This window comes from Alligator mississippiensis, chromosome 3, assembly GCF_030867095.1.
Source record: "Alligator mississippiensis isolate rAllMis1 chromosome 3, rAllMis1, whole genome shotgun sequence".
Taxonomy (NCBI): Eukaryota; Metazoa; Chordata; order Crocodylia; family Alligatoridae; genus Alligator; species Alligator mississippiensis.
Genome location: NC_081826.1, coordinates 154,860,528 through 154,874,593, shown reverse-complemented (window position 1 = coordinate 154,874,593; position 14,066 = coordinate 154,860,528). Strand labels below are relative to the sequence as shown.

General features: G+C 47.1%; 1 protein-coding gene across 4 annotated transcripts in view; it reads right to left on the bottom strand.

The window, feature by feature from the left end:
- Positions 1–14,066, bottom strand: part of TRABD2A (TraB domain containing 2A) — a 185,803-nt gene that overhangs the window by 153,120 nt on the left and 18,617 nt on the right. For all 4 annotated transcript variants that reach the window (XR_009460922.1, XM_059724557.1, XM_059724559.1 and 1 more), the window contains exon 2: positions 11,716–12,276. Coding sequence is in view for 3 of the 4 variants with exons in the window: in XM_059724557.1 (XP_059580540.1) it covers positions 11,716–12,276 (561 nt within the window). In the remaining variant the exon portion in view is untranslated. The remainder of the gene's footprint in view (positions 1–11,715; positions 12,277–14,066) is intronic.

The following is a 14,066-nucleotide window of genomic DNA, read 5'->3' as shown; positions in this document are numbered from 1 at the left end:
AGGATTGTCTTCCTGATCATTCCCAGAGTTCTTCATATAAACAGTAGGGGAGGGAAGGCAAGACATTATCTGCCTTCATATACAGTGCAAACATAAGCAGTTTCTTTGTGCCTGTACTAAGGAACATGAGCAAAGAGCCTGCTAGAATACCCGTTTGATGGTAGCACTTCTGTTCCACATGCTTTAGCAGCAAGCTGCTTTCTATAGGCCACCCATTATCACTTGTAACAAATTCATAACAGGCTCCTGAACCTGCTCCTTTGCTCAGCCAAACAAAAGCTACCTTGAAAGAGTTGCTTAGAATGAACTGGCAACACCCTGAAGAATGTTGGTTTCCTCACGCCAGTGGGTACCATCTGAGAGGAGATGCATGGATTTTCAATCTCAAAAGGGTGAAATGACACGCTACTCCCATCTGAACTCAGGTCTCTCTCTGGAGCTATCTATTCCAAATAGCTTTCTATGTCCCACAAACCCTTTGAGCTCTGAAACCTCACCCTAGATGACACCAAAGACAGAATGTTTCAGCTCTGATCTCAGCAAGAAGAGAATTGCTACCGGATGAGTCTTGGCAAGGGTCAAGATAAGAGGATTTAATGGTAGCGAAGATTTCTGCTTTAGCCAGTCACATTTGACACAGAACTCCTGTTACTGGCCAAACAATTGTATATTTTACTTGGTTTTCCCAAAGAGGGCCAAAAAAATGAACAGAGAAAAATAGTTAACTGTATTAGTCAGATGTCAGCTACAAGGCAGGGCAGGGTAGCCCCTTAAAGACACATTGGCTACCTACAATAATAAAGAAAAAAGAAAAACAAACAAACAAACAAAAAAAATCAGGCTTGTAATCAGACCTAAGAGCTCACTAGTTGGGAGCCCTCAGAAAACAAACAGGTTAACAAAAGCATGCATAAAAGCTGCACTTTTTAAATGTGTTCTTCGCTGGAATGTTCCCTTAATGCCTTTAGCAGATGCCTTATATAAGCTGAGGCTGAAGTAGTACTTTTTTAGCCAAGAATTAATTCAAGTTCTGGCCAATTGTAGCAATCCTAATCCTGTTAGAACAGTGTAAAGAGATTCCAAGAAATTTACAAGGCCAGCTATCTAAATCTTCCCTAACACAGTTATGGGGCAGCACTGTGATTACAATAAATTGCAAACCTAAACATTGTTATACACTTGGTTTTAATAGACAGGATTGGTTTTAAGTGCCACAGATCCCCTCATAAACTTCTTGCTGGCTTCAAATCACCTTGTCAGCTGCTCCCCATCTACTTGTCTATTCACATTTGACCTTTGTACACTTAATAGCATTAAGCCTCATGGGGGGGGGGGGGGGAGGGGGGGGAGTGACACTCCAGGGTCTGGAGGTCTGACTGGGATACCATATGTCTGACAGGTTTCTATCAGCTGACCCCACTCCTCCTCAGATTTTAAGTGCTGCCTCATGCTCCCAGCAGGTAAGCTAGGAGCTTACCTTCAGTATGTGAGGTCTCAGGATTTAATCTCTACTGCCCTGTGGTGCTTGAAGTCAGCTGCAGCTCCTTGCCTTTGTGCCATCTTATCCACCAGCACAGAGGTCACTCTTTTCAAAGCACAGCGATCTCTTGCCATTCAGCTCAGACTATATCAAAACGTGAAAATCAGCCAAGATGCTTTTACCCCAAGCATATAATGCCTGTGGACAGAAGCCCAGGGGGTACAGTGGAGATGCACACTGAGCATGGGCCCCATGTGTAATGTATAAAGTTGCACTGAGCATCATTTTGAGGGTCTATCTGCTGACCATGCTAGTCCTGGTTCAAACTGTTCCTTGAGACAACAGGGCTGGAATGCTGGAAGTCAGAGTCTTATGGGGAGAGGAAGACAGGATCTCCCACTGTTCTTGCAACACCATCTGGTGCCCACATGGAACGTATATAGAAGGGGCAGAATCTGCCAGAGGAAAGGTGACTATATCACAACCTCTTTGGGTATATTTATGCTACCGCTGTACTACATCCAGGAGCTCTACTGTGAATCACCATCTGGTGCCATAGATAGCCAAGCTCAAGCAATGTCCTATCCCCTCAACCCACTTACAACAAAGAACCTGACTTGTGCCATCCCTGGCATCTCTATATAAAACTGTCCCAAACTACCAGATGGTACATCTACCACTTGGTCAAGGCATGAAACATCCTGTCTGCGTCTATGGAACAGCGTGGGCCATGTTCCCAGAAGCACACATGCGATATCCTGGCCTGAGATTACCATCGCATCCCTCAAACAGTACTGCCTTTCAAGCAGTACAAATGGACAGGCTGAACTTTAGGTAAGTGGAACTGATGCTAGGAGGAAGAGTCAGGGCAAGTGAAAGCTATTAGAGATCTTGCATTACGTGCATTCTATGCAACTACCTCAGACTCTGCTACAGGGCTCTGTCCTAATGTTGTTGGATACTCAAACAGCTATAGCCTAGTGTACTGCTGTGAACAGTTTGGATGCTTCAGCCTGGCTGGTAGAATTTAGGCTCGGTCACACTGAACTATACCTTACGATCTCCATGCCCAAGTCTTCATCTACCGAAGGATGGTCTTTCCACAGAAACTAGGCTCTCTAGAAACAGCGTCTAGCTCTTTTTGAATGCAGAGACCGCAAATCAGTGTCTGCAATCCTCTTTTATTGACACAGGAAAACAGAAGTGTGAATTCCAACATTTAGCTAATCACGTCATAATTAGACTTCAGTGAAGACAACACAAATGCAAACCCTTCATTACTAAGGCACCCAGCTAATTCCTTGTCCTCTGTGTCTAGACAGAGTGGCTACAAGCTTATCTACACACAGAATGAAGACAAAGCCAGTGGATCTTGCAGTGAAAAAGCCAAGGATGTAAATTCAATCAATTCAGTTAATTTAGGTCCAGTTCATGCTGAGAAAACCCTGATGGTTCCAGTCACATCAAGGGGGAATCATAGCTGAAATTCAAACACCTACAAGCTGTGCCCTAAGGGCAAAGATACAATCATGCATGGTGGCTCACTACAGCCTCTCATTCCAAATAGTGTCCTGTCTAACCTGTTCTCAGACTCAGCAGCCAGCAGTCCTCCATCAGCTCCCTTTCACCAGCAAATTGCTCTTTTTAAAAGTTAAGACCATTCCCTTTACATCTCAACTAAATTATTCCTTCCTTAGCTTCAGGCCAAGTACCCTTCCTTTTCCGAAGCAAATACTGCCATCTCCCAAGGGAATTCTAGACTGAAGTCTTCTGCAACAGAATTTCTGGAAGATTCAGACTCAACCTTGGAAATTAAAAGCAAACATTTCAGTGAAAAAACAAAAATGTAGCATCAGTAGATAAAAAGTGATTTCTCCTAAGTTGCTATTCCAGGTTTTTGGACCCATTTGAAAGAAAAGCTAAATGTCCAAACAATTCCAAAGTAAAGCATCCTGAATGGAAGTAATTTCTATAATTTTTCTGTTTAAGAGAAATTCTAAAAATGCATTTCAGCAGCAGAAAAAGGTAAGTTAGTTCCAGAGGTATTCTCCCCCCCACTTCTGTTATCCAGAGGTGTGGATTGTAAATCTTGAACACAGATTTTTTTCTTCTTATAAGGTACTACATAACGGAGGCTTCTAAAGGAAGGGGATGAGACAAAAGGACTACAAAGAAAAGAAAGGGATGGAAGTTTCTGCTGCGACACTCATGTGCTGGATTTTTAAAGTGAATAGTGCAAGACAAACTGATCAAGAGACAGTAAATGCACCTATATCTCCCATCTGCAACATGTATGAACCATCTCAACCAGATACCCAATAACCTAGCTGCAAAAGTTAGAAAGAGCCTAGTTTTCAAGCATTTATGCCTGGAGCTGTGGTCATGTTGTCAGAAATGCTCAGAACCCCTCAGCTTCCACTGCAGCCACTGAGAATTGAAGCCAACTTCAACACCAAACCACTTAGAGCTAGGCTCCTCCTAGGGCCCCACTAGCTGGGAAGGCCCAACTACTGGAATGTGGTGAGGGCAAAGTTTCTTAAACTACTGACAACTGACAGTCTGGGACATACAGAACAGGTTACTTTACACCAGGGGTTTTCAACCTTTTTTAGCAAGTGTACCCCTTCTGGTGGCAGCAGCCAGATACAGGAGGGCGGAGGGAGAGTCACACAAGGCAGCCACCACCGCCACCACCACCCACCGCCCCATGCCACAGCACCCCACTTTCCCACTTTCCCCACAGTTGGTCGCACGTGCAGCTCGCAAGCTGCTGACAGGCCTCGCGCCCAGTCAATCACATGCTGCCTATCAGCAGCCCACGGAGCCATGCATGTAACTGGCCACGGGAAAGCAGTGCACAGCAGTGATGCAGGGTGGTGGTGGTGGCATACCCTTATGACCTTTCCAAGTATCCTTAGGGGTGCATGTACCCCAGTTGACAACCCCTGCTCTACACCAATGGCCTGATCCTGAGAGGGCTAGAAGTTGGTGGTTGTTCAAATCTAGTCAGAGCGCCAAATTGTGCCTTCTCTCTTCAAACTGATGGCATGGCACAGGCCAGGAGAAGGCTTTTACTTCCAGATTCAGTGTTAATTTGATGTTTTGGACAAAGTACAATCCTGCTAGCCCAAACAACCATAAATTTCTCCTTGACTCCCTGGGGCACAAGGGAGGCAATCACATATGTATACACAAAACTTTAACCGCCTTCAGTCACCCTGCTGAAAATCAGTGGTACTACCCCAAGCACTCGTACAAACCAAGTTTCATAGTAGTTAGAGGTCAGAAGGGACCTAAACAGATCATCTAGTTTGACTCCCTGCCACTGGCCGGAGTACATGCTGGGATCACATGACCCCAGACAGGTGTTCATCCAACCTCTTTTTGAATTTACCCAAGCTCACTTCCCATGAGGTGGTTTTGAAAACTTTCCACATTCCCACTCTATGTACATAACCACAGCCCTGCCACAGCACTTAGCTTTCCTGAGCCATCTATTGAAAACAGAGCTCATTTCCCAAACAAGCATTGATGTACAAAATGACCAGTCAAAACAGGAGGAATTTAGGAGCTTCTTCCCAGTGTCCCAGATATGAACCAATGTCCGTTACTCCAGAGAGCTGCTTATACGGGAATAGGCTTAGTCTATCAGGTGGAATTCTTTGCATTTGTAACAACCTGAGCTTCTAGAAAGCAAAATGAAGGTTTCTAAAAAGGAGACGTTTTAACCATAAGCCTAGATATTCAGTGCTAGGTCCCAGAGAAAAGAGTTTTTTGCATAAAAGGAACTGTCTTTGCTCGCTGGGAGAGATGGCTGCCACCTAGAAAAAAAAATCCAGGGCTTACTATACTTGGTAAGATTTTATTTGCTTTTTTCCAGCACAAGTTCAGGTACAACTGGATTTCCTCTGATTCCAGCTTTCTGAATTTTGTGAATCTATTTCTCCAAGCATCCAACCATATGGTCACCCCTCTATTTTTAGAGGGAGACCCTATAACCGAGCACATGCATGTAACTCTCCAAAATGTTAGTGTCAGACAACTGCTGTCATCCATTAGGTGTGGGAGTGAATCATTAAAAATAGCCTCAGTACCAGAGGACTGGAAGGTTGCCAATGTGACTCCCATATTTAAAAAAAGGCTCTACACGGGATACAAGGAACTATGTGATGGTGAGCCTAACTTCTGCTCCTAAAAACTTGTCAAAACAATAATAATAAAAAGAATTGTTCAGCATATGGATGAAGAGGTCTTCCTGTGGAGCAATCAACATGGCTTTGTCAAAGGGAAATCATGCCTTGTCAACCTACTAGAGTTCTTTGAGGGTGTCAATAAGCAGGGAGATCGGGGTGAGCCAGCTGACATAGTATATTGGACTTCCAAAAAAGCCTTTGACAAGGGTCCTCCATCAGAGGCTCTTAACTAAATTAGGTATTCATGGAACATCTACTTGTGGATTAGAAATTGGCTCAAAGATAGAACGCAAAGAGTAAGTATTAATGGTCAGTTTTTACAAGCATAGATGTGAACAACTACAGTGGCATAACCAAATTTACTTCCCAATTCTACAACTTTCATCTTTGCCTACGACTGTACCAAGTAGGCAGGGAGAGAAAGGAAGAGGACTTTTAAACAAGCAGTGTTAGAAACAACATGAAGGCTGAAAACAGGAAATGAACAACCAGGGCTGCCTAAATCTTTTCAAAGAGTTAAGCTGATCCAAAGAGTTAAGTTGATCTCAGAAATATGGAGGGACACAGCTCTGGACACAGTAGTCAGGCCATGTAAGTGTCATTTCAAAGCAGAGGAACTAGACTGAATTAGGAAAGAACACAATGTGCTTGTGGGCACTAAAAGTTGGAACCATAAAAATAAAGAGGAAGTCAGAACAGACAGCCAGAAAGGAACTGTGCTCTGGAAGGGAATGCTGGCAGCAAAGTTTTTCCCTTTAGCATGTGGTCCTCACATTTAGTGAAGGCAGGGCATTATTCAAGACAGAGGTACCAAATGAAAACACCTCCAAGCATTCACAGGCAGTAAACACAAGGGTGGGCAATTATTTGGGCCTGCAGGCTATATAGGGAGTTTTACTGAGTTGTTGTGGGCCAGGTCAGCATCCCCCTCCCCACAACAACTTACTAAAAAACTCCCTATGCAGGAAGCAGCATTCAGGAGTAGGATGGGCAGGCAAGGCCAGGGATGCGGGGCAGCGAGAGCAGGACATTGGCCAGGGCTGCATTGCAATCTGTTGCCCACACACCCCTGTGATGGCACAGGTTCTGCGGGCAGGGGCACACAGGAAGCAGATCACAGCTCTGCCCTGGCCCCACACTGTCACTGCCCCATAATCCCAGCCCCAGCCCTAGACATAGCTCCCTGCCCGGCCACATGTGTCCAGGGCCAGGGGCCAAATTTCCATGGAGTCTGGCCCAGAGCTGCGTGGGCAGCACACAGGTGCGCAGGGAGCTGTGTCTGAGGCTACTGTCTGTTGGCCCACAGCCCCAACCCAGCTGCATGCCCTGCCCATGTGGATCCTACCGCTGGTGGCGAGTGCAGGGCAGATGGGCCAAGGTGCCCAGGTAGCAGGGCTGGGCCAACAGAACTAGAAGGAGCTGCCACAGCCAGGGCTGCCAGGAAACTGAGTCTAGCCACCACACTGCCCCAGCCCTGCTGTACGCCGCGGGGCAGAGGGACCGACTGCATGTACCACAGCCCAGGCCGAGGGACCTGTCGTGGGCCAAGCAAAATTGCTCCATAGGCTGATCTGGTCCACAGACCATATTTTGTTCACTCCTGCAGTAACATGTCAGCCCCAGCAGGATTTCATCTAAGGCTCTGGAGAGTACCACAAAGCAAAAGGGGCCTAGCTATTAAGACATGATTTATGGTCAGGAACTACCCCTTCCATTTCTTTACAATTGTTCCTCACCTCTCCCCTCCAAAATAAACAGAGCAAAAAGTGGAGTGATGGGCGCACTGATATAACCAGGGTAAGAGTAGTAGACACAGCCCAATTAAGAGAATTACTGAATATGCTAGGTGCAGCTGCTTCCTCTTGACATTACTACACATGCATGACAATGCAGCTCAGCATCCAGGACATCGTGTGATGCATCATGCCATTCAACTTCAGTGGAAGCAGTTTATTCTGCACTCCTCCCCACTCAGTACCTGGGGCTGTTACCCTGGTCACCCCACCCTAGTTGTGCTACTGCATCGCTGGGGAAAGTTGACACTGCTGCAAAGGAGAAGCTATGCTTCCCCTTGGATTCCCATCTGGATAGCAGGTGGGCAAGAACTTAGCAGAAACGCTATTACAAGGCATGAAGCAAACATAGGGCTTACACCCAGTAATCGAGTCTACACAAGATGCTCATTGTGCAGTAGCATGCAAGGCAAAAACCAAACTAATACACTACTGCACAGTAGTATTAGGCTACTGCGCAGTTAGCATTACTAAAATCCATGCACTGGTGCTATTGTGCAGTACTGCCAGTTACTGCGCATTGATTTAGTACTCGGTTATACAAGTACTAAACTTAACGTGCAGTAACTATGGCACATTAATGAATGTGTAGACGCACCCAGTATGGCACAACAACCATGTGGAAGAACCTGAGATTTAAATCAACCGCTTCCTCAGGACAGACAGTTACCCCTGTACTCAACCTTCGCAAAGGTGCTATGGGTGGCCCAACACAACACAATACAAACAGCAAGAGAAGAATGCGAAATGCCAATAGGGTGCTAAGGAATGTACTTGGGAACACCATGTAGTACAGGGATGGGCAATTATTATTTTGGCTAGAGGGCTGCTTAATGAGTTTTGGTGAGCTGTTGGGCTGCAAGGGAAGCCCTGCTCTTTGACAGGTGCCCCACCAGCTAGTCACCATCTTGGTACTGGAAGTCCCACCCCTAACCCCTGACTTTTGCCACCAGAAGTCCCTCCCCTTGCCCCAGAAGTATACTCTTTTTGGTCAGGTGGCCATCTTGAAACCAGAAGAAAAAAAAAAAAAAAAAACACACCAAATCATACACTTAAAAAAAAATTTTTTTTAAAAGTAATAATAATAAAAGACATCTACTATAACTTCTTTCAATTTTATTTACAAAAATATATTTGTCCTAATGTATGTGTTTGCATAGTGTATCTAGAGGTAACTGCATAATAGCTCAAAATATAGTCTCTCTCTTGTATATTGTATGTGGGGTATATGGTTGGGGAGTGCATGTGTATGTGGGGTGTGGGCATGGTAGGTCGGTGGGTGGGTGTGGGTATGGGATACATGGTTGGGGTGGGGGGCCAGCAGCTATGGGAGGGTATAGGTGTGTTTAGGAGGTATGGTGGGGGTGCAGCATGGGAGGTTGTGTGGGTATGGTGGGGATAGAGGGTGTGGGAAGAATCCTCAGAGTCTCTGGAGTGAGAATCCCTGGAGCTGCATGTGGCGGCAGGGTGCAGGACCAGCCCCTCCTGGCCTCAACACTCAGCTCCCACCCGCACGTGGTGGCAGCATGCAGGGCCAGCCCCACCCGGATCCACAGCACACAGCTCCTGCAGTGTGCAGGGCCAACCCAGCCTGGCTCCCTGCATTCCCAGCCCTGGTCCAGTGCAGCCCTTACCTGCATTCCCAGGCAGGGAGCCGGGGAACAGCCACAGGAGGGAGGGCTACATGCAAGTTCTGCCCGACCAAGGCTTCTCATCTGTGGTGCCCCCTGGCTCAGGGCTGGGGCAGGACAGGCCAGGTGGGGGCAGGGAGTGGGGGGGAAGGAGTTGCTTAGCAACTAGAGGGGCAGCTCATGCATGGAGAAATGTTTGCAGAGGAGCAGTCCAGGGCCAGGGCTTACAGAGGGTTCCACAAAGGGGCCCCATGGGCTGGATGGAATTGCCTGATGGGGCTGGATCCATCCCCTAGGCCATTATTTTGCCCACCCCTAATGTAGTATCTGCAATGTGGTCTCTTAACTTGCTTAAAAACTGCTAGGCATCACCTGCAAAAGGACTCTCTTGTTGCTGAAAGATGCCCTGGGAGGTATTTTTGGAATGCGTGTATTCCCAGATGCTGGCTCTCCAGAAAGGTCCAGTGGGATAACTGGAAGGGCCCTGATACTGATTTGGTGGGGTGGGGGAGTGGAATACGCAATCAAATGGCACCTGGTGGAGCAGCAAGGGAAGCTATTTCAAGCACCCCGATTAAAGGTCTCCAATTCTATTAAAACACAAATTATCTCAGCTACCTGAACAGAAAACAGAGCAAAGTCCTGAGGCAGTAGATTCTCAGTAGTGTTCAGATAAGGAGAGAGTCAGGCCCCTAAACAATCAAGAAATTGGTTTCTGGGGTTCTCTCTCTCTCTGGGTTTACCTATGCAGGAGTATTAAAGGACAGTAAGAGGTAGGGTGTGAATTCACAGTATGCTGGCTCCTCTGCCTTCACTCCCCCCATTGTGGGTACTTAGAGCAGCATCACTTATTCTACTTTCACATGGCAGCAAGCTACTGCACAGCTACAACTCTCCACAGAGGGTGGGGACATAGTATAGCTAGTGCACCATAAATTCATCCTCTAACTGACTGCACACTAACCTCCCTAGGTAGACAAGCTCTTTGCCTTCTGGTTGCTTAACCTTTGCAGTGATCTCAGTTCACATTTGCAAGCCTTTCCAAGGAGTCATAAGGAGAAAAGCTTCCCAAAGGTTTGTAACAACAGCTGAGGCTTGCGTAATCATCACTGGACTCCATCAGCTCAGGCTTTACAGAAACTCAGACTCAGGAGAGAAAAAAAAATAAAATTCCAGGATTTTACAATGCTGGATTTAACCTCTCTTCCTTAAGTTGAATTCCGGCCCCAAAGTCAATGGAAAAAAGTAGCATCAATGCCAGACAGGCCAGGATTTCAGCCTCAAAATTTTCTTCCTTCTCTTTCCACCAGGAAGAAGTCAGTCTACTCAATACAGTGTATTCAGCATGCAGTGAGTTAACAGTGGGGTTGCCTACAGGATAAGCATTCAGAGTACTAATGATCAAAAGACTGCTAGCCAGCCTAAGAGAAGTGTGGCAGGAGTCCCCACCTTCATACTCCTGAGCAAGGGCAGGACTCACTGTGGTAGTGGGCTGTCCAGAGCATGCGGGGAGAAGCCCATATGGAGCTGGGAGGGAGCATGCAAGCAGCACTGCTCAGGGATGATGCAGCACTGTGACCATAGCATAAGGCAGGGTAAGAAGGAGCCCACTCAAATCAACTAGCTCAGATGGCAGCAAAAGGGGTGGGGGAAGGGACACTGATGGCCAAAGGGCAGCACAGGCCATCTAAACTCCAGGTCCACCACTGACTGCAAAGTATGCACCACCTTGCCACACTTCCTCCAGTGCTGTGCCGGCCTTGAGCACCCATGCTTATTAGAGGCCCTGCAGAGCCGTGTCCCCCAGGTCTGGACTCTCCACCCAGAATCCTTCCCATTCCACTATGGCAGGGTGCAGCACAGCCACCACTGCTGCAGTAAGCCTGGAACCCATAGGGTGAGGGACAAGATGGACAAGATGACAAGATGACTCTATATCCTACCTATGTTTCAAAGAAGGTGCCATATCCATAAACACCCTACAGCTATAGAGAAGGCATCGACCACTATTCTTCAGCCTGGGCACTGAGGACTGGCACAGGGGGAAGCTCTCACTGCCCCAGCACAGAGCAGGGCAAAGAGAGGGTCACCCAAGCACATTTGACAATTATTTCTGGTTCTGATGACTGGAAGTGGATGCTAGCCTGGAAGGTCCATGGGCCTAGACAACAAAAGAGCTCAGCCTTCTCCACAGGATGGGTCTTTACTGCCATAGAAACAGCCTCTTCTCCCTTGTCTGCCACAAGTATTCAGAGTGCTTTTACTACTTGGGGCAAGAGAGCCCAACACTGCACAGAGGATGGAGGATCCCAACCAGGGGCTGAACATGGAGTTCAGCATCTGCACTGAAAGTAGGGGACAGGGAGAGGACAGACCTAATCTGACATGGCCATGGGGAGAAAATGCAAGTGGACAGCTGCCCTCAGACAGTATAACAGCCGTACTACTCCCTAGGATCCCGTGCCTGGCCCTATCTCCCCTTTTCAGCTCCCCCAGAGAAGCACTGTACCCCACAAGGCTACATTCACTTCTTGGGAACTCCTCTATCAGAACAACCCACCATGGTTCAGACAAGATGACTTGTAGTTTCCCCACTTGATCCACACCTCCCCTCTTACCTGGGAGAAGTTCAGTCCATTCAGTGGGTGGCACTGCTCCTCCACTTTCTCCACAGCACCAGTCTGCTTCCTCAGACGCTCTGCCTCCTGAGCCAGATAAAGGTCCAGGACAGGCACACCACGTGACTTAATGTCCACTTCAGTCAGAGAGTTCACCATCAGCATCACCCACACAGGCCTCTTCCGTTCCCAGTTCCCGGCTATGGCATTGAAGAGGTAGTCCGCGTACAGCCCTTTGCCCCGTTGGTCTGGAGTCATCCAGGACGGCATCATGAGTTTGACATATTCCAGGTGGCGCTTGAGCCGGCGGTAGATGTCCCTGGGCAGCACATCCTGGAGATTCTCCCCCTGTGGTAAGAGCTGGCAGCTGGTGAGGGCAGAAATGGTGTAGGGGTCGGTGAGGTCCAGCTCGAAGTACACAATGTGGCTCTGCTGGAAGGCTTTCTTGGAGTTCTCGGGGATGAAATCCCAGACCCGGGTATAGGGAACATGGATGGTGCCAAAAAAGTAAGATGGGGGGTCTCTCTTTATAGTCCAGAGGAAGGAGTTCAGCTCGCTTTGCTGAAGGGGAGGGAAACACAGCAGAATAAACACACAGCCATTTGGGCCAGGCAATGCAGGGGAAAATTGCACAAGCAGCAAGTAACAGATGGGAAAGAAACAGGCCCTCTGGCCCAGCAGTGCCTCCCCACACCCCTTTTAAAAGAGGCATTGTTTTGCAGCAGTGATACTCAGAGCAGAGCGCTTAGAAAAATGTTTAAGGTTATTTTTTTTCCTGAATGCATTCAAAATGCGACTCCTGCAACCCTACAGAACATGAGAATGCCCCTGTGGGAGTGTGCAAATATTAGTGAATGCACCATGGGTTTATATTTTATCTGGGAGTGTGTCTACCAAAAATTTCCAAGGGGGGAAGGGGGAGGCCATGGTAGTGGCTTGTCAGTTAACACTGACCTACACTTGTGGCTCCTGAGCCAGTCAGGACCAAGCATCACTCTCATGGTGGCACCCCAAATGCTAACAGACCATGTGACCAGCTGGTAAAAGTCACATTGGGCCACCAGGAACAGTGCTGGTCCTTAACAGGAAACAGAGTAACCTGGTAGATGAAACAGGGTCTGGGAGATCTGGCTTCTATTCATAGTTTTGCCACTGACCTGTGAGGAGATCTTGGAGGAGCTATTGCACCCCTCTGTGCCTCAGTCTCTTCACCCAAAACATGTGGTATAATGATGCTGACCTCTTTGACAGGTTGACAGAGGAGCCACAGAGTATTATAAAAGAGGACCTCTTCCAGAGTTTGGTCACACTTTTAGCAAGAGAGGCTCTTTGTCAGCAAGTACCCTCCACTGGATGCCCCTTTTTAAAAGCCAAAACCCAATTTTTGATACTTAAAGTAGAAAAAAAAAAGGTGGCTCTGGTCTGTCTGTCTGTCTGCCAGAATCCACTAGTGAAAGCTCTTTAGCCCCACCCTGATAACACTGCTGTTATCTACATGCCAAAGACCCATGCTGACATCAGGGACAGAGCAGAGCTTAACTTAGCCAAGTGCCCTCCAGGGAAGGAGTCTGCATTTCCAACCTAAGAAAATGTCAAATGTGGCCTTTGCTTCCTTGAAGCAGACTTGCTGCTACCTCCCTCCAGCTCTTACCTCACTGCACTTAGCTTTGGTTTTTAGCCTCCATTAATTATTGTTGAGGCCTTCTGGTGTGGAGGAAAGTTGCACAGAGACAGCAAGCTGTCAAACAAACTGTCTGGGCTTTCAGTAACAAAAATGTGTCTGGTAAGGACAGGCCCAAACTCTCCAACCTCTGAATCCTCCAAAAGATGCCAGGTAAATGTGTTGCAGAAAACAACCAGCTGGATAAGGAACACAGTTACAACTACGTGAACATATGGGCCAAACACCAGACCCTACAGCTTAACCAATGTGGCCTTAATTGTTTATTTTTTGTGTAAAGCAAATCACTTGGGAAGACCGAGGAAGATGTTCCTGGAGAGCCAGATTTGATTCATATTTCCAATTACAGGTTGTTCTAAATTAAGGGAAAAAGCTTTTTCTTTAAAAAAAAAAAAGTTATGCATGCATGCGTTCAGTTCTGACATTCCCTCAACATCATAATTGCATTCTGGTTCAACTTCACTCTGGTAAACAGAGACTGATTTAAAGCACTCCCATAGAATCAATCAAACTTTCAAAGAATTTTAGAATCTAGAATTCTTCGAAAGGTTGATCGATTCTATGGGAGCACATCTAGAACAGTTTTGTGCCGAGTTTGACTGGTCCACAGCATGACAAGTAACATATGGGGCCAGATCTTAAGCAACATAATCATTGGAGCTCTGTCAGT